General features: G+C 44.6%; 1 protein-coding gene across 1 annotated transcript in view; it reads left to right on the forward strand.

The window, feature by feature from the left end:
* The window catches only part of ARIH1 (ariadne RBR E3 ubiquitin protein ligase 1), a 132,705-nt gene extending 113,651 nt beyond the window's left edge, over positions 1–19,054 (forward strand). Inside the window, exons 13-14 of the mRNA XM_069765623.1 lie at positions 15,389–15,501; positions 17,580–19,054. Of these exons, the coding sequence (XP_069621724.1) occupies positions 15,389–15,501; positions 17,580–17,664 (198 nt within the window). The 3' untranslated portion in view covers positions 17,665–19,054. The remainder of the gene's footprint in view (positions 1–15,388; positions 15,502–17,579) is intronic.
* The last annotated feature ends 1,645 nt before the right edge of the window (positions 19,055–20,699 follow it).

A 20,699-nucleotide genomic window follows, 5' to 3' on the forward strand; every position in this document is an offset into this window, starting at 1 on the left:
AATCAGTCCAGTGGGCTCAGAGCCACTCCAGAGTTCTGCAGGCACACATCTTAGGGAACTGGAACGGGAATCCAAATTCCCTAAACAGAAGAGTTTACACTCCAGGGAAGGTAAAAGCCTCGTTAACCTGGTGGGCGATCCAATCAAACCTACTGAAGGGAGTAGACTGGGTGCAAGATCCGCTGATTACGGTGACAACAGACGCCAGTCAAAAAGGTTGGGGAGCAGTGGTCTCGCAAATCCCATTCCAGGGTCACTGGAATCAGAAAGAAAGCTCCAGTTCCTCCAACTCCAGAGAATTGTTGGCAGTGGAGAGGGCCCTTCTGGCAGCCAGCAGTCTCATTATAGGTCAGCATGTCAGAGTTTAGTCGGACAATATGACGACTGTTGCGCATCTAAAACACCAGGGGAGTCCGAAGTTCAACCAACTAAGAGCAATATCAGACAGAATATTTTGCTGGGCAGAGAAACATCTCCTCTCACTTTCAGCGATACACCTCAGGGGGTCGGTGAACGTTCAGGCAGATCGCCTAAGTCGTCACGACTTGCATCCAGGAGAGTGGAGCCTGAAGGCGGACGTTTTCAGAATGTTGACAGACAGGTGGGGTCTTCCCGATATAGACCTCCTAGCGTCCAGCCAGAATGCACAGGTCGAGAACTACTTCTCCCTAAACCCCAAGGACAGGTCTCAGGGAGTAGACGCCTTCGCTCATACTTGGAGGTTCCATCTAGCATACGGGTTCCCTCCAATACCGTTACTTGCGAAGACCCTCCGGAAGATCCGGGACAATCAGGTCCAGACCATCTTAGTAGCTCCAGCATGGCCGAAGAGGAGCTGGTACCACCTCATTGAAGAACTGAAGGTGGACGGTCCAGTCTTTCTTCAAGCATCAGAAGATCTTCTCTGCCAGGGCCCCTTTTATCATCCGGAACCACAGAAGTTCAAACTGGCAGCCTGGCTATTGAAGCCCAGGTACTCAGAGCTAAGGGCCTTTCAGAGTCAGTAATCTCTACTCTACAGAAATCTAGGAAACCTATTACCAATGCCATATATAGCAAAATCTGGAATAGATTCTCCTCGTGGTGTCATCCTCATAAACCTGACCCTTTTCATCCTAATATTTCACAAATATTGGATTTTTTACAAAAAGGATTAGAGTTGGGGCTGAAGCCAAGTACCTTGAAAGTTCAAGTGTCAGCCTTGAGTTCCGTCTTCGATCAGGACCTTGCGGGTCATCGTTGGATAAAGAGGTTTATGGTCGCAGCATCAAGACATTGTCCAAGAAAACAAATTTTCGTGCCATCTTGGGACTTAAACATAGTTCTAAAAGGTCTTACGGCTCCTCCATTTGAGCCATTATCATCTTGTTCCTCGCAACTTCTGTCCTGCAAGACGGCCTTCTTGGTTGCAATCTCTACCGCAAGACGAGTGGGGGAAATACAAGCCCTTTCAGTAAGAGAGCCTTATCTTACCATAAGGGATGATTCCATAGTATTCCGTCCAGATCCTTGTTTCCTACCGAAGGTAGTGTCAGAATTTCATCGATCACAGGATATAGTCCTCCCATCGTTTTGTCACAATCCTTCAAATCCGGAAGAACACAGATTCCATACTTTGGACGTACGACGTATAGTGTTATACTACTTAGAATATACTAAATCGTTTAGAATTGACAAAAATCTCTTCGTTCATCTTTCTGGCAGAAACAGAGGCAAGAAAATAGCGAAGAGTACCATTGCCAACTGGATAAAAAAGGTCATTTCTGAAGCATACCTAACTCAGAATATTGCTGTTCCTGCGGGCCTAAAGGCTCATTCCACCAGATCTACTTCCGTCTCTTGGGCTGAAAGGGCTGGCGCTTCATCGGAGCAGATTTGCAGGGCAGCAACATGGTCTTCTCTACACACATTTACTAAGCATTATAGATTGGACTTCTGGTCCAATCGGGATCTTGCCTTTGGCCGAAAGGTTCTTCAAGCTGTGGTCCCTCCCTAAATACAGAATTGGTTGGCATTCCTCCTGGTGGCTGTCGTGGAAGGCTACTAGAGAAAATAGAATTATTCTTACCGTTAATTCGGTTTCTAGGAGCCTTCCACGACAGCATTAATTCCCTCCCGATGTTCTTGGATATTTTTTCTGAGAACCTAAAGGTAACCGGTGCTATGGGTTCAGTTGTAAGTCACTGGTTAGTGGGAGGGGTTTTTAACCTCTTGTGCTTCCTGTCCCCCATTAGGGAATGGAGACAACCTCCTGGTGGCTGTCGTGGAAGGCTCCTAGAAACCGAATTAACGGTAAGAATAATTCTATTTTCAGTGCGCATCGAAGTAATCCGGATAAATGTTATCCAAAATATCATGTTAAATGTTCCTAAGAAAAGCTTCAACTTAACAAACAAAAAAAGCAAGTCCTACTCAGGTCTGTCAATGGAAATATAGAGGGCTTCCGTGTTACTGGTAGTTCAAAGGCTCTGGAGAAGCACTATGGCTCATCACCCCAGCCCTCCCAAAGAAATCCAGCGAATTCCACAGTCCTAAATCCAAATGCCTCTCTCCTTTCTGAACCTCAGAGTGTGTCTAAACCACATTTATCGTCCACATGTTTAGCATTTCTGTAGCGCTGAGAGCCCGCCTAATTTAAGGGGTTCGTGTCTCCAGAAACTCAAAATCATCACTACAGCTGTAGATGATATTTCAGAGGGGTGCAATTTCCAAAGTGAGGGCACTTAAAGGGGGGAATTCTGCTCTTCTACGACTCAAGGGCTTTATATATGGAGTCTGCAAGCTATTCTACGATTTTGTTCTCAAAGTGTCAACTAGCACTACTTCCCTCCTGAGTCTCGCCGTGTGGTTAAGCAACTAAAGGTGCAATGTGCACACCATACCTCTAAATAAGTTCCTTGAAGGGTGTAGTTTCCAAAATAATGTCATGGGGGAGGGGTTTTCAGCATCAGTGGCTCTCCAAACGCGACATCTGTTCCAGACAATTTTGCGCTCCAAAAGTAGAAGGGTGCTACCTACCCTTCTGAGCACTGCCATGTACCAAAGAGTAGTCGAGTAATTGCACAACAAATAGTGTGGTCCAATTTCTCCTGTTACCCTTTAAAAAATGCAAGATTAGGGGCTAAATCAATGTTTAGTTTGGAGAAAGTAACATTTGTTTCTTCCTATATTGCTTTAATTCTGGTGACACCCCTAAAAGGTTAATAAACTGATGTACTTGTGAGCACTTTGAGGGGTGCAGTTTTTAAAATGGTGTCACTTTTGGGTATTATCTGTCAAATAGGCCCTTCAAAGTGACTTCAGAAGGGATGTGGCGCCTAAATTCTTAACACAAAAATTGTTTAAAAAAAATGTTGCTGATGTGAATTAGACGTGGTAAGTTATTTATTAACAGTTTTGTGTGGTATAACTATATTGTTTAAGGTTATAAAAATGCAAAGTTTGAAAATTGCAAAATTTTCAAACTTTTGTCAAATTTTCAATATTTCCATAAATAAACATGAATCAGATCAGCCTAAATTTACTACTTCTATGAAGTACAATATGTCATTAAAAACAATAAATGTGTGGGTGATATCCGCGCTGCTGTGATAGAACGAATCCAGATATAGTTGTAATACACTTTAGTGGTTTATTCAACGCGTTTCAAAGCCTATTGCTTCTTCTTCAGGAAATTAACACAGAGACATGTCTCTGTGGTAATTTCCTGAAGAAGCAATAGGCTTTGAAATGCGTTGAATAAACCACCAAAATGTATTACAACTATATCTGGATTCGTTCTATCACAGCAGCTCGGATATCACCCACCCATATTAACCCCTTTACCCCCAAGGGTGGTTTACACGTTATGGGCCGGGCCAATTTTTACCATTCTGACTACTGTCCCTTTATGAGGTTATAACTCTGGAACGCTTCAACGGATCCCGGTGATTCTGACATTTTCTCGTGACATATTGTACTTCATGATAGTGGTAAAATGTCTTTGATATTACCTGCGTTTATTTGTGGAAAAAAAGAAACAGAAATTTGGCGAAAATTTTGAAAATTTCGCAATTTTCCAACTTTGAATTTTTATGCAATTAAATCACAGAGATATGTCACACAAAATACTTAATAAGTAACATTTCCCACATGTTTACTTTACATCAGCTCAATTTTGGAACCAACATTTTTTTTTGTTAGGGAGTTATAAGGGTTAAAAGTTGACCAGCAATTTCTCATTTTTACAACACCATTTTTTTTTAGGGACCACATCTCATTTGAAGTAATTTTGAGGGGTTTATATGATAGAAAATACCCAAATGTGACACCATTCTAAAAACTGCACCCCTCAAGGTGCTCAAAACCACATTCAAGAAGTTTATTAACCCTTCAGGTGTTTCACAGGAATTTTTGGAATGTTTAACCCCTTCCCGACCCATGACGCCACGTAGGCGTCATGAAAGTCGGTGCCAATCCGACCCATGATGCCTATGTGGCGTCATGGAAAGATCGCGTCCCTGCAGATCGGGTGAAAGGGTTAACTCCCATTTCACCCGATCTGCAGGGACAGGGGGAGTGGTAGTTTAGCCCAGGGGGGGTGGCTTCACCCCCCCGTGGCTACGATCGCTCTGATTGGCAGTTTCACTTTCAACAGCCAATCAGAGCGATTTGTAATATTTCACCTATTATAACTGGTGAAATATTACAATCCAGCCATGGCCGATGCTGCAATATCATCGGCCATGGCTGGAAACACTAATGTGCCCCCACCCCACCGATCGCCCCCCCAGCCCTCCGATTTGTCCGGTACACTGCTCCGGCTCCCCTCCGTCCTGTGCTCCGCTCCCCCCGTGCTCTTGTCCGCTCCCCCCGTGCTCCAATCACCCCCCCCCCCTGCACTCCGATCCACCCCCCGTGCTCCGTTCAACCCACCCCGTGCTCCGTTCCACCCCCCCATGCTCCGTTCCACCCCCCGCGCTCCGATCCCCCTCCCCCCCGTGCTCCGATCCCCCCGCCCCCCCGTGCTCCCCCCCCACCCCATCATACTTACCGATCCTGATGGGGTCCGTCCGTCTTCTCCCTGGGCGCCGCCATCTTCCAAAATGGTGGGCGCATGCGCAGTGCGACCGCCGAATCTGCCGGCCGGCAGATTCGTTCCAAAGTGCATTTTGATCACTGAGATATAATCTATCACAGTGATCAAAATAAAAAAAATAATAAATGACCCCCCCCCCCCCTTGTCACCCCCATAGGTAGGGACAATAAAAAAATAAAGAATTTTTTTTCCACTAATGTTAGAATAGGGGTAGGGTTAGGGCTAGGGTTAGGGGTTGGGTTAGGGTTAGGGCTAGGGTTAGGGTTTCGGTATGTGCACACGTATTCTGGTCCTCTGCGGATTTTTCCGCTGCGGATTTGATAAATCCGCAGTGCTACACCGCTGCGGATTTACAGCGTTTTTTCTGCGCATTTCACTGCGGTTTTACAACTGCGATTTTCTATTGGAGCAGTTGTAAAACCGCTGCGGAATCCGCAGAAAGAAGTGACATGCTGCGGAATGTAAACCGCTGCGTTTCCGTGCAGTTTTTCTGCAGCATGTGTACAGCGATTTTTGTTTCCCATAGGTTTACATTGAACTGTAAACTCATGGGAAACTGCTGCGGATCCGCAGCGTTTTCCGCAGCGTGTGCACATACATTTAGAATTAGGCTATGTGCACACGGTGCGGATTTGGCTGCGGATCCGCAGCGGATTGGCCGCTGCGGATTCGCAGCAGTGTTCCATCAGGTTTACAGTTCCATGTAAACCTATGGAAAACCAAATCCGCTGTGCCCATGGTGCGGAAAATACCGCGCGGAAACGCTGCGTTGTATTTTCCGCAGCATGTCAATTCTTTGTGCGGATTTCGCAGCGTTTTACACCTGTTCCTCAATAGGAATCCGCAGGTGAAATCCGCACAAAAAACACTGGAAATCCGCGGATAATCCGCAGGTAAAACGCAGTGCCTTTTACCCGCGGATTTTTCAAAAATGATGCTAAAAAATCTCACACGAATCCGCAACGTGGGCACATAGCCTTAGGGTTAGGGTTGGGTTAGAATTAGGGTTGTGGTTAGGGGTGTGTTGGGGTTAGGGTTGTGGTTAGGGTTACGGCTACAGTTGGGATAAGGGTTAGGGGTGTGTTGGAGGTAGAATTGAGGGGTTTCCACTGTTTAGGCACATCAGGGGTCTCCAAACGCAACATGGCGCCACCATTGATTCCAGCCAATCTTGTATTCAAAAAGTCAAATGGTGCTCCCTCACTTCCGAGCCCCGACGTGCGCCCAAACAGTGGTTTACCCCCACATATGGGGTACCAGCATACTCAGGATAAACTGCACAACAATTACTGGGGTCCAAATTCTCCTTTTACCCTTGTGAAAATAAAAAAATGCTTGCTGAATCATCATTTTTGAGGAAAGAAAAATGATTTTTTATTTTCACTGCTCTGCGTTGTAAACGTCTGTGAAGCACTTGGGGGTTCAAAGTGCTCACCACATATCTAGATAAGTTCCTTGGGGGGTCTAGTTTCCAAAATGGGGTCACTTGTGGGGGGTTTCTACTGTTTAGCCACATCAGGGGCTCTGCAAGCGCAACGTGACGCCCACACAGCATTCCATCAAAGTCTGCATTTCAAAACGTCACTACTTCACTTCCGAGCCCCGGCATGTGCCCAAGCAGTGGTTTACCCCCACATATGGGGTATCAGCGTACTCAGGAGAAACTGGACAACAACTTTTGGGGTCAAATTTCTCCTGTTACCCTTGGGAAAATAAAAAAATGCAGGCTAAAAGATCATTTTTGAGAAAGTATTTTTTTTATTTTCATGGCTCTGCGTTATAAACTTCTGTGAAGCACTTGGGGGTTCAAAGTCCTCACCACACATCTAGATTAGTTCCTTTGGGGGTCTAGTTTCCAAAATGGGGTCATTTGTGGGGGATCTCCAATGTTTAGGCACACAGGGGCTCTCCAAACGTGACATGGTGTCCGCTAATGATTGGAGCTAATTTTCCATTTAAAAAGCCAAATGGCGTGCCTTCCCTGCCGTGCGCCCAAACAGTGGTTTACCCCCACATATGGGGTATCAGCGTACTCAGGACAAACTGGACAACAACATTTGGGGTCCAATTTCTCCTATTACCCTTGGCAAAATAGGAAATTCCAGGCTAAAAAATCATTTTTGAGGAAAGAAAAATTTTTATTTTCATGGCTCTGCGTTATAAACTTCTGTAAAGCACCTGGGGGTTTAAAGTGCTCAATATGCATCTAGATAAGTTCCTTGGGGGGGTCTAGTTTCCAAAATGGGGTCACTTGTGGGGGAGCTCCAATGTTTAGGCACACAGGGGCTCTCCAAACGCGACATGGTGTCCGCTAACAATTGGAGCTAATTTTCCATTCAAAAAGTCAAATGGCGCGCCTTCCCTTCCGAGCCCTGTCGTGTGCCCAAACAGCGGTTTACCCCCACATATGAGGTATCGCCGTACTCGGGAGAAATTGCCCAACAAATTTTAGGATCCATTTTATCCTGTTGCCCATGTGAAAACGAAAAAATTGAGGCTAAAATAATTTTTTTGTGAAAAAAAAAGTACTTTTTCATTTTTACGGATCAATTTGTGAAGCACCTGGGGGTTCAAAGTGCTCACTATGCATCTAGATAAGTTCCTTGGGGCGTCTAGTTTCCAAAATGGGGTCACTTGTGGGGGAGCTCCAATTTTTAGGCACGCGGGGGCTCTCCAAACGTGACATGGTGTCCGCTAAAGAGTGGAGCCAATTTTTCATTCAAAAAGTCAAATGGCGCTCCTTCCCTTCCAAGCCCTGCCGTGCGCCCAAACAGTGGTTTACCCCCACATATGAGGTATCAGCGTATTCAGGACAAATTGGACAACAACTTTCGTGGTTCAGTTTCTCCTTTTACCATTGGGAAAATAAAAAAATTGTTGCTAAAATATAATTTTTGTGACTAAAAAGTTAAATGTTCATTTTTTCCTTCCATGTTGCTTCTGCTGCTGTGAAGTACCTGAAGGGTTAATAAACTTCTTGAATGTGGTTTTGAGTACCTTCAGGGGTGCATTTTTTAGAATGGTGTCACTTTTGGGTATTTTCAGCCATATAGACCCCTCAAACTGACTTCAAATGTGAGGTGGTCCCTAAAAAAAATGGTTTTGTAAATTTCGTTGTAAAAATGAGAAATCGCTGGTCAAATTTTAACCCTTATAACTTCCTAGCAAAAAAAAATTTTGTTTCCAAAATTGTGCTGATGTAAAGTATACATGTGGGAAATGTTATTTATTAACTATTTTGTGTCACATAACTCTCTGGTTTAACAGAATAAAAATTCAAAATGTGAAAATTGCGAAATTTTGAAAATTTTCGCCAAATTTCCGTTTTTATCACAAATAAACGCAGAATTTATTGACCTAAATTTACCACTAACATGAAGCCCAATATGTCACGAAAAAACAATCTCAGAACCGCTAGGATCCGTTGAAGCGTTCCTGAGTTATTACCTCATAAAGGGACACTGGTCAGAATTGCAAAAAACGGCAAAGTCTTTAAGGTCAAAATAGGCTGGGTCATGAAGGGGTTAAATAAAAATGAACATTTAACTTTTTTTCACCAAAAATTTACTTCAGCTCCAATCTATAATATAACGCTGGCAGCGTCACTCTGTCCGAAGCCTTTATAGACTGCGCAGGCGCGACGCTCCTAGCGTTACATTACAGAATGTCAGGGAAAAAATGGCGCCGGAAGGCGCGGACTGCCGGGAGCAGGGGGACACCGTGCACATATTTGCGTCCTGATTACGCTGTGGCACTTCATGCCACAGCAATTTGTTACTTACGCCATTCCTTTCCGCCTGCGCAGTCCGCGCTTTCCGGCGCCATTTTCTTGAAGACACTGCAGTGTGTCTTCAAGAAAATGGCGCCGGAAAGCGCGGACTGCGCAGGCGCCGATTCTGGCAGCAGGAGGACCATGAAAATGTCGGCGGAACGGAATCAGGTAGCGTGTGCACAGGATCCCGCCCTCATTACGCTGTGGCACTTCATGCCACAGCGATTTCTTACTTTTAGGCCCCCTGACTCCGGGCCATGAATTTCCGGCGCCATTTTGTTGGAAACCTCAGTGTGTCTTCAAGAAAATGGCGCCGGAAAGCGCAGACTGCGCAGGTGCCGATTCCGATTTGTTACTTACGCCACCTGATTCCTTTCCGCCGCCATTTTCTTGGTCCTGCTGCCGGAATCGGCGCCTGCGCAGTCCGCGCTTTCCGGCGCCATTTTCTTGAAGACACTGCAGTGTGTCTTCAAGAAAATGGCGCCGGACTGCGCAGGCGCCGATCCCAGCAGCAGGAGGACCAAGAAAATGGCGGCGGAAAGGAATCGGGTAGCGTGTGCACAGGATCCGCACATGACAGGATGGGGACGCAGGATGGAGCAGCACATGACAGGATGGGGACGCAGGATGGGGGCACAGGATGGAGCAGCTCATGACAGGATGGGGACGCAGGATGGAGCAGCACATGACAGGATGGGGACGCAGGATGGAGCAGCACATGACAGGATGGGGACGCAGGATGGAGCAGCTCATGACAGGATGGGGGCGCAGGATAGAGCAGCTCATGGCAGGATGGGGATGCAGGATGGAGCAGCACATGACAGGGTGGGGGCGCAGGATGGAGCAGCTCATGACAGGATGGGGACGCAGGATGGAGCAGCACATACCAGGATGGAGACCATATACCAATATAAATGCTCGCCACCCGGGCGTAGAACGGGTTCAATAGCTAGTTTGTTTTATTTTACCAAGGGTAACTGGAGAAAATGGACCCCAAACTTTGTTGTACAATTTGTCCTGAGTACACTGATACCCCATATGTGGGAGTAAACCACTGTTTGGACGCATGGGAGAGCTCGGAAGGGAAGGAGTGCCGTTTGACTTTTCAATGCAAAATTGACAGGAATTGAGATGGGACACCATGTTGCGTTTGGAGAGCCACTGATGTGCCTAAACATTGAAACCCCCCACAAGTGACACCATTTTAGAAAGTAGACCCCCTAAGGAACTTATCTAGAGGTGTGGTGAGCACTTTGACCCACCAAATGCTTCACAGAAGTTTATAATGCAGAACCATAAAAATTAAACAAAAGTTTTTTCCCACAAAAATTATTTTTTAGCCCCCAGTTTTGTATTTTCCCGAGGGTAACAGGAGAAATTGGACCCTAAATATTGTTGTCCAATTTGTTCTGAGTACGCTGATACCCGATATGTGGGGGGGAAACCACCGTTTGAGCGCATGGCAGAGCTCGGAAGGGAAGGAGCATCATTTGGAGTGCAGACTTAGATGGATTGGTCTGCAGGTGTCACATTGCGTTTGCAGAGCCCCATATGTACCTAAACAGTAGAAACCCCCCACAAGTGACCCCATATTGGAAACTAGACCTACCAAGGAACTTATCTAGATGTGTTGTGAGAACTTTGAACCCCCAAGTGTTTCACTACAGTTTATAACGCAGAGCCGTGAAAATAAAAAATCCCTTTTTTCCCCCACAAAAATTATTTTTTAGCCCCCAGTTTTGTATTTTCCCAATGGTAACAGGAGAAATTGGACAACAACTTTTGGGGTCCAATTTGTCCTGAGTACGCTGATACCCCATATGTTGGGGTAAACCCCTGTTTGGGCACACGGGATAGCTCGGAAGGGAAGGAGCACTGTTTTACTTTTTCAACCCAGAATTGGCTGGAATTGAGATCGGACGCCATATCGCGTTTGGAGAGCCCCTGATGTGCCTAAACAGTGGAAATCCCCCAATTATAACTGAAACCCTAATCCAAACACACCCCTAACCCTAATCCCAACGGTAACCCTAACCACACCTCTAACCCAGACACACCCTAATCCCAACCCTATTCCCAACCGTAAATGTAATCCAAACCCTAACTTTAGCCCCAACCCTAACTGTAGCCTTAACCCTAACTGTAGCCTTAGCCCTAGCCCCAACCCTAACCCTAGCCCCAACCCTAGCCCTAGCCCCAACCCTAACCCTAGCCCCAACCCTAACCCTAGCCCCAACCCTAACCCTAGCCCCAACCCTAATGGGAAAATGGAAATAAATATATTTTTTAAATTTTTCCCTAACTAAGGGGCAGATGAAGGGGGGTTTGATTTACTTTTATAGCGGGTTTTTTAGCGGATTTTTATGATTGGCAGCCGTCACACACAAAAGACGCTTTTTATTGCAAAAAATATTTTTTGCGTTACCACATTTTGAGAGCTATAATTTTTCCATATTTTGATCCACAGAGTCATGTGAGGTCTTGTTTTTTGCGGGACGAGTTGACGTTTTTATTGGTAACATTTTCGGACACGTGACAATTTTTGATCGCTTTTTATTCTGATTTTTGTGAGGCAGAATGACCAAAAACCAGCTATTCGTGAATTTCTTTTGGTGGGGCGTTTATACCATTCCGCGTTTGGTAAAATTGATAAAGCAGTTTTATTCTTCGGGTCAGTACGATTACAGCGATACCTCAGTTATATCTTTTTTTACGTTTTGGCGCTTTTATACGATAAAAACTATTTTATAGAAAAAATAATTATTTTTGCATCGCTTTATGCTGAGGACTATAACTTTTTTATTTTTTTGCTGATGATGCTGTATGGCGGCTCGTTTTTTGCGGGACAAGATGACGCATTCAGCAGTACCATGTTTATTTATATCTGTCTTTTTGATCGCGTGTTATTCCACTTTTTGTTCGGCGGTATGATAATAAAGCGTTGTTTTTTGCCTCGTTTTTTTTTTCTCATGGTGTTTACTGAAGGGGTTAACTAGTGGGACAGTTTTATAGGTTGGGTCGTTACGGACGCGGCGATACTAAATATGTGTACTTTTATTGTTTGTTGTTTTTTTATTTAGATAAAGAAATGTATTTATGGGAATAATATATATATATATTTTTTTTCATTATTTAGGAATTTATTTATTTTTTTACACGTGTGGAAATTTTTTTTTTTTACTTTGTCCCAGGGGGGGACATCACAGATTGGTGATCTGACAGTTTGCATAGCACTCTGTCAGATCACCGATCTGACTTACAGTACTGCAAGCTCTGAGCAGGCGCTGTGAAGCCACCTCCCTCCCTGCAGGACCCGGATGCCGCGGCCATCTTGGATCCGGGCCTGGAGCAGGGAGGGAGGTAAGGAGACCCTCGCAGCAACACGATCACATCGCGTTGCTGCGGGGGTCTCAGGGAAGCCCGCAGGGAGCCCCCTCCCTGCACGATGCTTCCCTGTACCGCCGGCACACCGTGATCATGTTTGATCGCGGTGTGCCGGGGGTTAATGTGCCAGGGGCGGTCCGTGACCGCTCCTGGCACATAGCGCCGGATGTCAGCTGTGATATGCAGCTGACACTCGGCCGCGCTCCCCCTGTGAGCGCGGCCGATCGCGCTGGACGTACTATTCCGTCCTTGGGAAGTAGGGCCCCCCCCTACATGGACGGAATAGTACGTCCATTGGCAGAAAGGGGTTAATTATAACGTCTCTGAGAAGTCGGTTTGCCGACCTGTGGATCTGCAGCAGCTGACATCTACATGCCCATACTCTGCACCATCAGGTGAGCAGTTCTCTAAACATTGATTAGAGTAATCCGTGGGATAAGACCCTATTTGTGCTTTTTTGTTTCCTATTCTACTATTAAAGGGAACCTGTCACCCCGTTTTTTCAGTACAACATAAGAATACTGTTACATAGGGCCTGAGCTGTGCGTTACTATAGTGTATTTTGTGTACTCTGATTCCACCCCTAAGCTGCCGAAATAACTTACCAATGTCGCCGTTTTCGCCTGTCAATCAGGCTGGTCAGGTCAGATGGGCGTGGCGACATCGCTGGTTCTTCCCCCAGATCTTGCATATATTTCCGTTGGTGGCGTAGTGGTTTGCACATGCCCATCTTCTGAATCCACTGGGCAGGAGAAGAAAAAACGCGCGATCGGCACTATTTCCCTGGTGATCTGTGGGGGCGGCCATCTTCCGGAGGCCGCGCGTGCGCATATGGAGTCCTCTGCTGCCCGGGGCTTCAGGAAAATGGCCGCGGGATGCCGCGCGTGCGCAGATGGAGATCGCGGCGGCCATTTTCCTGAAGCCGGGTTCGCATCTCAACTTCAGGAAAATGGCCGCCGCCATTTCCATCTGCGCACGTGCGGCATCCCGCGGCCATTTTCCTGAAGCCCCGGGCAGCAGAGGACTCCATATGCGCACGCGCGGCCTCAGGAAGATGGCCGCCCCCACAGATCACCAGGGAAATAGCGCCGATCGCGCGTTTTTACTTCTCCTGCCCAGTGGATTCAGAAGATGGGCATGCGCAAACCACTACGCCACCAACGGAAATATATGCAAGATCTGGGGGAAGAACCAGCGATGTCGCCACGCCCATCTGACCTGATCAGCCTGATTGACAGGCGAAAACGGCGACTTTGGTAAGTTATTTCGGCAGCTTAGGGGTGGAATCAGGGTACACAAAATACACTATAGTAACGCACAGCTCAGGCCCTATGTAACAGTATTTTTATCTCGTACTGAAAAACCGAGGTGACAGGTTCCCTTTAAAAAACAATGTCAGAATCCGTGGGATGTGTTGAAGTGTTCAGAGTTATTACCTCATAAAGTTACAGTGGTCAGAAGTGAAACAATTGACCTGGTCCTGAATATGAAAACAGGCTGAGGGATCAAGGGATTAAAGAATAAATCTTTTCCAGCCTTGTATGAAATCACTCACACACATATCATGAAGAGGAAGAATTCCATTCAAGTGGGATTGATAGGCTGACTCTGACTTTTCAGAATCTGTGCTTTACATTTGTCCATATTAAATATAAAATCTGTTAAGGTGCCTATAAGTTTTAGATCTTCCAAGATATTAAGATATTATAAAGTGTTTGTTCTGGGGATGAGACCTTCATGAGCAGACAAAGGCCGCTATCTTAACCCCTTCATGACGGAGCCATAATTTTTTATTTTTTTTTTTTCCGTCAATATGGCCATGTGAGGGCTTGTTTTTTTGTGGGACGAGTTGTACTTGTGAATGACAGCATTGGTTTTACCATGTCATGTAGTAGAAAACGGGAAAAAAAATCCAAATGCTGTGAAATTGCAAAAAAAAAGTGCAATTCCACAACTGGTTTTTGAATTTTTTATTTTTACCATGTTCACCAAATGCTAAAACTGACCTGCCGTTATGATTGTCCAGGTAATTACGAGTTCATAGACATCAAATATGTAAAGGTTGTTTTTTATTTACCGTATTTTTCTTGTTCTGCTGCCAGGTGTCTCCGGGTGCCCGGCGGTTGCTGGCCGTTGCTGTGGGTGTCTCCGGTGCCCAGCGGCGCTGCGTGGGTGTCCGGCGCTGCCCGGGGCTCTGCCGACATTATGCGACAGGCCAGAGCCCCGGCACTTCCAGAGTTCCACGTGCGCTGGTCTCCTCTGAAATCTCATCTCTCAAGATCTTGATCCCGAGATCACCATCAGCGCATGTGCCGCCCCCGGCGGCAGTCATATTACCAGAGACCAGTGCACGTGGAACCCTGGAAGTGCCAGGGCTCTGGCCTGTCACAAAATGTCGGCAGAGCCCCGGGCAGCGTCGGACACCCACGCAGCGCCGCTGGGCACCGGAGACACCCGCAGCAACGGCCAGCAACCGCCGGGCACCCTGGACACCCCCCCGGTAATGCATGTTCGCTTTTTAAGACACACCCCCATTTTCCCCCTAAGTTTGCATTTTATTGCATTTTAATGCAAAAAAACCCCATAATTCTAGGGGTTTGACTTTTTTTTTCCGCTATGCCGTTTACCAATCGGAATAATTCTTTTTATAGCTTGATAGATCGGGCGATTCTGAACACGGCAACATCAAAAATGTGTATGTTTGCTTTTTTTTATGATTATTATTTTATTTTGAATGGGCCAGAAGGGGGTGATTTGAACTTCTATAATTTTTTTTTAAAATAATTTTAAAAACAATTTTTTTTTTCTATTTAACCTTTGGCATGCTTCAATAGTCTCCATGGGAGACTAAAAGCTGCCATAATCCGATCAGCTCTGCTACATACAGGCGATGACCAGATTGCCTGTATGTAGCAGAATTGCTCACTTGCTATAAGTGCCGACCACCGGCAGTGACAACCATAGAGGTCTGGTGTCAGTTGCTTCTCATTAGTAAAATAATATTTTTAATGATGCTACTCCAATAAGCAATGAACTGCTTCAGCGAAAATGGAAAATACTAGTTGGCGATAAGTGTAATATAATTCTACATTTTGCATAGACCTAACTTTTAAGACAATCAAATATTTAGCATCTTCACTTTTCCTCATGTGCAGAATAATCAGGCAGATTTAGAGAATGCAACAGAAGTTTTGTCTGGATATCTGGAACGAGATATTTCCCAGGACTCCCTTCAAGACATTAAGCAAAAAGTACAAGATAAGTACAGGTGAGAACCATTGGTATTTGTGCTATTCTGCACTTTATTAGTTTCGTCTTCAATTTAACATGCATGAACTGGAATGTACTATCAGAAAATAACAAACATTTGCAATGTGCCCCTCTCTCACAAATGTGGAGAGAATAGGGGCTGTCTTCCAACACCCACTTGAATTTAATTGGAAGCCTTAGTATATTTTGGAGTGAGGAAGGAAACTCATTCAAACTCAAACATCACAAACGATGTAACCTTATGAAAAACACTTTTTTTTATTTTTTTATTTATTTTTAGGAAAACACTCTTTTTTTTTTATTTTTTTTTTTACATTTTGTTTCCCATGACACTGGGTCCAAGGACCTTGAGGAAGACGCCTCCAGCGTCGATACGCGTGGGTTATGCAGCTTTAGGGTCTTGGTTTTTACTCAGCCGGTAATTTGCTCTTTTTGTGGGAAGGGGGCTCTATGCTGGGCGGCCTTTTTTCATCTTATAGCCGACCCCAGCTAGTTCCCCTGGGAGGTGTTCAGCATATCTTTATTAGTTTACATGAACAATTTGTGCTTTATATTTGTGAAATTTAGGCTGGGGGACTAACCAGAGTATTGTAGGTGACACAGCATGCAAATAGGGGCTGTGCCTTATATAAATATGTCCCTTTCTCCTACCATTTAGACTGTATAAGCAGGTACCACTTGTTTATTAGCACATAGGGTTTGTGTCTTATTGATATTTGTCTTCTCCTCCCACCACTGTAAGAGCCGGCATTATTCATGATGATCAGACCCTAATATGCTGTTGTAGTATTTTACTTTGTATCATATGGACCCTCATTTCCCATTGTTTATGGGTGTTTTTAATTGTTTTTACTACAGTTGTTTGTGTGGTGTGGTTCTAATAAAATTTGTTATACTTTTGCTAATCGAGTTGTGGTGATCCCATTTCTATGATGCAGTCTTTCTTCTTATAAAGTGTTCGGTCAATTCCGTATGCATCTGGTGATCCCCGTTATATTTTGATAGTGGATGGTGCCCGCTTAGCTTGTGTTTAATATCGGGTTACTAAGCGCAGGGCCGCGCTTAGTAACCCGATATTTACACTGGTTACCATTGTAAAAGTAAAAAAAAAAAAAGACGGTACATACTCACATTCTGATGTCTGTCACATCCCCCGCCGTCCACAGGGTTAAAACTGCTTTTGGCAGGAGCGCTGCTAATGTGTCAGCGCCGGCCGTAAAGCAGAGCACAGCGGTGATGTCACCGCTGTTACTGCCGGCGCTGACACAGTCAGTGCAGGAAAGCTTTCGGCAGCAGCGCGTGCATTAGCAGCGCTCTTGCCGAAAGCAGTTTTAATCCTGTGGACGCCGGCGGGGGACGTGACAGACATCGGAATGTGAGAATGTAGTGTTTTTTTTTTTTTTTACTTTTACAATGGTAACCAGGGTAAATATTGGGTTACTAAGAGCGGCCCTGCACTTAGTAACCCGATGTTTACCCTGGTTACCCGGGTGTTTCAGGGGGACTTCGGTATCGTTGAAGACAGTTTCAATGATGCCGAAGTCGTTCCCCTGATCGTTGGTCGCTGGAGAGAGCCTCTGTGTGACAGCTCCCCAGCGACCACACTACGACTTACCAATGATCACGGCCAGGTCGTATCGCTGGTCGTGATCGTTGGTAAGTCGTTTAGTGTGACTAAAGCTTAATAAGGACTGATAAATGTTACATACACTTGCCTACCGAAGGTTAGAAGATAAAAATAACATATTCCTACTTCAACCTTTACATTTATGGTATCCCACTGAGGCCGTGTGTCCCCCATTTGCCCCATGGGTGGACATTTCTGTACATTTTGGCTTCTTTTTTGTTGCTATTTTTTTGTCTTGCAGACTTAAAAACAACAGGTAAAAAGCTTCTCCTAGAACAAGTCTGGATTGACATAGGCTTCTGAATGTAAATACCGAATATTGATTGCAAGCAGACATTTTGAAACCCATCAGGAAACACTCAAATTGCTGTATTGCACGTGTATGCATCACCTGTGTAAGTAGATACATTCATTGTAAAGTAGCCTAATTTTATGCTTTGTTCCCTTAGATACTGCGAGAGCAGGAGGCGGGTACTGCTTCTTCATGTGCATGAAGGTTATGAGAAGGACTTGTGGGAATATATTGAGGACTGAGCCGTCTTCACAGACCACCCTGTCACCACCAGACACTAGATTTCAAATCCCATTAAATGCATCTCTGCCCCATGAGGCCGGTCCCCGCACATTCAGCCGTCTCCTTTTTGATTTCTTGCTCTTATCTGTTGCGCTCCTACCAGAATGTTTTTTTTCCCCCAATCTTTTTTTTTTTCCTTTGTTAACAGAACGTTTAAGTAAATTATATTGTAATAATAAAAAGAAAGCAGTTAGCAGAGGCAGTGGGTTTGACAGTATTGTAGGCTTGTTTAACCCCTTGGCTAATAGTGACTGGTTACTGGATACTTTATACCAGGGGGTTAAAATGTGTGCTGCTCCTCAGCTATTTGCGAATGCTTTCCCCTAACTGGCTTGCCACAAGCGGGCTGATTTCCCCTTCACCCTTCCCCTCAAGAACGTTTCCTTTCATTCTTTTATAACATCTTGCCAACTTCTTTCTTTTCAACTTCTGCCGATGTCTCCCCTGTTAAACCTGTCTGCTTTTCTGCCAGTTTCTCCCCTTTTTCTCGATTTCATTTTTATCTTCAGACTACCCCTCTGCATCTTTTCTATTCCTGGGTTGGAGCTGAACTGCTTTGAAAAGTTGAAAAAATAGAAGAAAAAATAAATAAAATAGCTTTGTACATGACTTTTAAAAACAAAACAAGATTAAAGTGAACAGAAGACAGCAGTATTTTTCAACCTTGTAAATAGTGCATCTGCATGAGAAGGGTTGAGGTGGGACACGCATGGTGTTTGCATCATGTTCAAGTACAAAATGGGGAAAAAAATATTTATTCTTTCTTGAAGATCGTTGGTCCTGGCTGTGCTGTTTATTATTAGTCTTTTTGACTAGACTATGTGTCTACAAATGCCACAGTGTCTAAAAAGATCTTTCCAGTTGCCACAATAACCACTCCATAGAGAATGTTGGTTGTGTACATTGCATTAAATCTGGCTGTGCTGGCTGAAATAACATTTCCAGGGAGGCACTGTGTGTGATTGAGTGTGAATGCCACTAGATGTTAGGACTCCATGAACTATGTTACTTGAAAATATTAAAATGAGAATGAGTGAAGGGACATTTTGCTTGAACCGGACATGACCTTCTTGCAGATTGTCTCTGTATTGAGTATTTTTGCTAATGTGATGCTACAGAGTGCCTGCAGCATTATGAGAGTTGACCATTAGTGAGCATTGTACAGTAGGAGAGCGTAATTATTTTTTGCCTTTTAAATTAAGGAAAACAATACAGTTGAATAGGAAGAATTGAACCAAAAAGGGTTGACTATAAAAAGCATAGATTTTGTTACCGTGTAATACAACTGTTGGTGAAAGTTATAATGCAAGAGCTGCTCACATATTGTTCATTAAATTTGGTAAGACCAAATGATGAAAGTGACAATTTGTTTCCCCCCCATATTATTGTGCACTGGATGTATTCACCACGATCGTTTTCCTGAATGACTGATTAAAGTAACCTTCTGGTGTTTTTTTTTTTAAGAAGTCTTCCCTCAACCACAGGTATAAGGTGCACAGTAGATGCAGTAAAATACTTAACCTCCAGTGCCTTTTCCAGTTTCTACTCCGGTCCTCCTTCTGCACCATGTGACTGTAGTTCTTTTTCACTCCGTTACCCCTTTTGCACCACGTAACTGCAGTTGCTTCTCACTCTAATCCTCCTCCTGCACCATGTGTCTGCAGTTCCTTTTCACTCTAATCCTCCTCCTGCACCATGTGTCTGCAGTTCCTTTTCACTCCGATCCTCCTCCTGCACCATGTGACTGCAGTTCTTTTTCGCGCCGGTCCCCCCTTTTGCACCATGTGTCTGCAGTTCCTTTACACTCCGATCCTCCTCCTGCACCATGTGACTGCAGTTCTTTTTCACTTCGGTCCCCCCTTTTGCATCATGTAACTGCAGTTGCTTCTCACTCAGATCCTCCTCCTGCACCATGTGTCTGCAGTTCCTTTTCACTCAGATCCTCCTCCTGCACCATGTGTCTGCAGTTCCTTTTCACTCCGTTCCTCCCCCTGCACCATATGACAGTTCTGACTTGCTAAAATACACAGCTTATTCAATGTGGAAGGCAGGGCTGTGGAGTCAGAGCCCATTTTGGTGGAGTCGGTGTCGTGGAAATTGAGGAGTCTGAGGTTCAGCTTACCGACTCCACAGCCCTGGTGAATGGGTCACTTTATTTAAGTCTGAGATTCTGATATTCTTGCACTGAGATGGTAAGTCTACTGTGTGAACTGACAAGTCAGAGCTGTGGTCACATGCTGCAAAAGAGGACCTTAACTGCACTGGAAATGGAAGACGGCAGCAGTGGAAAAGTATCTCGATACATTTTCTTTGCATGTATTATCTATGGTTAGTGGAAGAGATTAAAAAAAATGTCAGACGACTACTTTAACGTTATGGGTAAATTTCACTGGGACATTTCTAGTCCAAATTTTCCACAGTTGCAAAAACTGCCGTGGATTTTATTGTGGAAATGCCTCATGTAGGATGAACTCGCGATTGACTTTTATGCTGCACATTCCATGAGATTTTGTGAAGTTTGTTCCACACTGCTGCTACTGTCATATTCAGATTTTCCTTAATCAAATCTGAATTATTAAATCTGTTGCTTATCCGCCGTGTGAAAACACACCCTAAATGTTACAATGATTGTTGACTGAAATAATGAAGACATTGTCAATGGATCACTGCTCAAAGCCATTACCCAAGTCCTTTCATTAATTTGTCAAAAACCAATCTGCTTGAAAAATTGCCCCACACTCGTCCCAAAGTGGAACATTCCTATTACTGCTCCATTCACAGAGTATTTTAATCTTGTATATTAGTGTACTATAAAGGGAAAACTGAAGGCAACTAAATAAGGTCATTTTTGCCTTTAAAAGGAGTTTTCCCACAAATAAAGTGAATTTTAATGGAATAAAAATAAATTCCACAATTGGATGCGTTTAAAAAAAAAAAAAAAAAAACTGTCCCTGCTAGGTACTGTGTAATGCAGTGTTCCCCAACTCCGGTCCTC

The sequence above is a fragment of the Ranitomeya imitator genome, chromosome 4, assembly GCF_032444005.1.
Source record: "Ranitomeya imitator isolate aRanImi1 chromosome 4, aRanImi1.pri, whole genome shotgun sequence".
NCBI classification, from domain to species: Eukaryota; Metazoa; Chordata; class Amphibia; order Anura; family Dendrobatidae; genus Ranitomeya; species Ranitomeya imitator.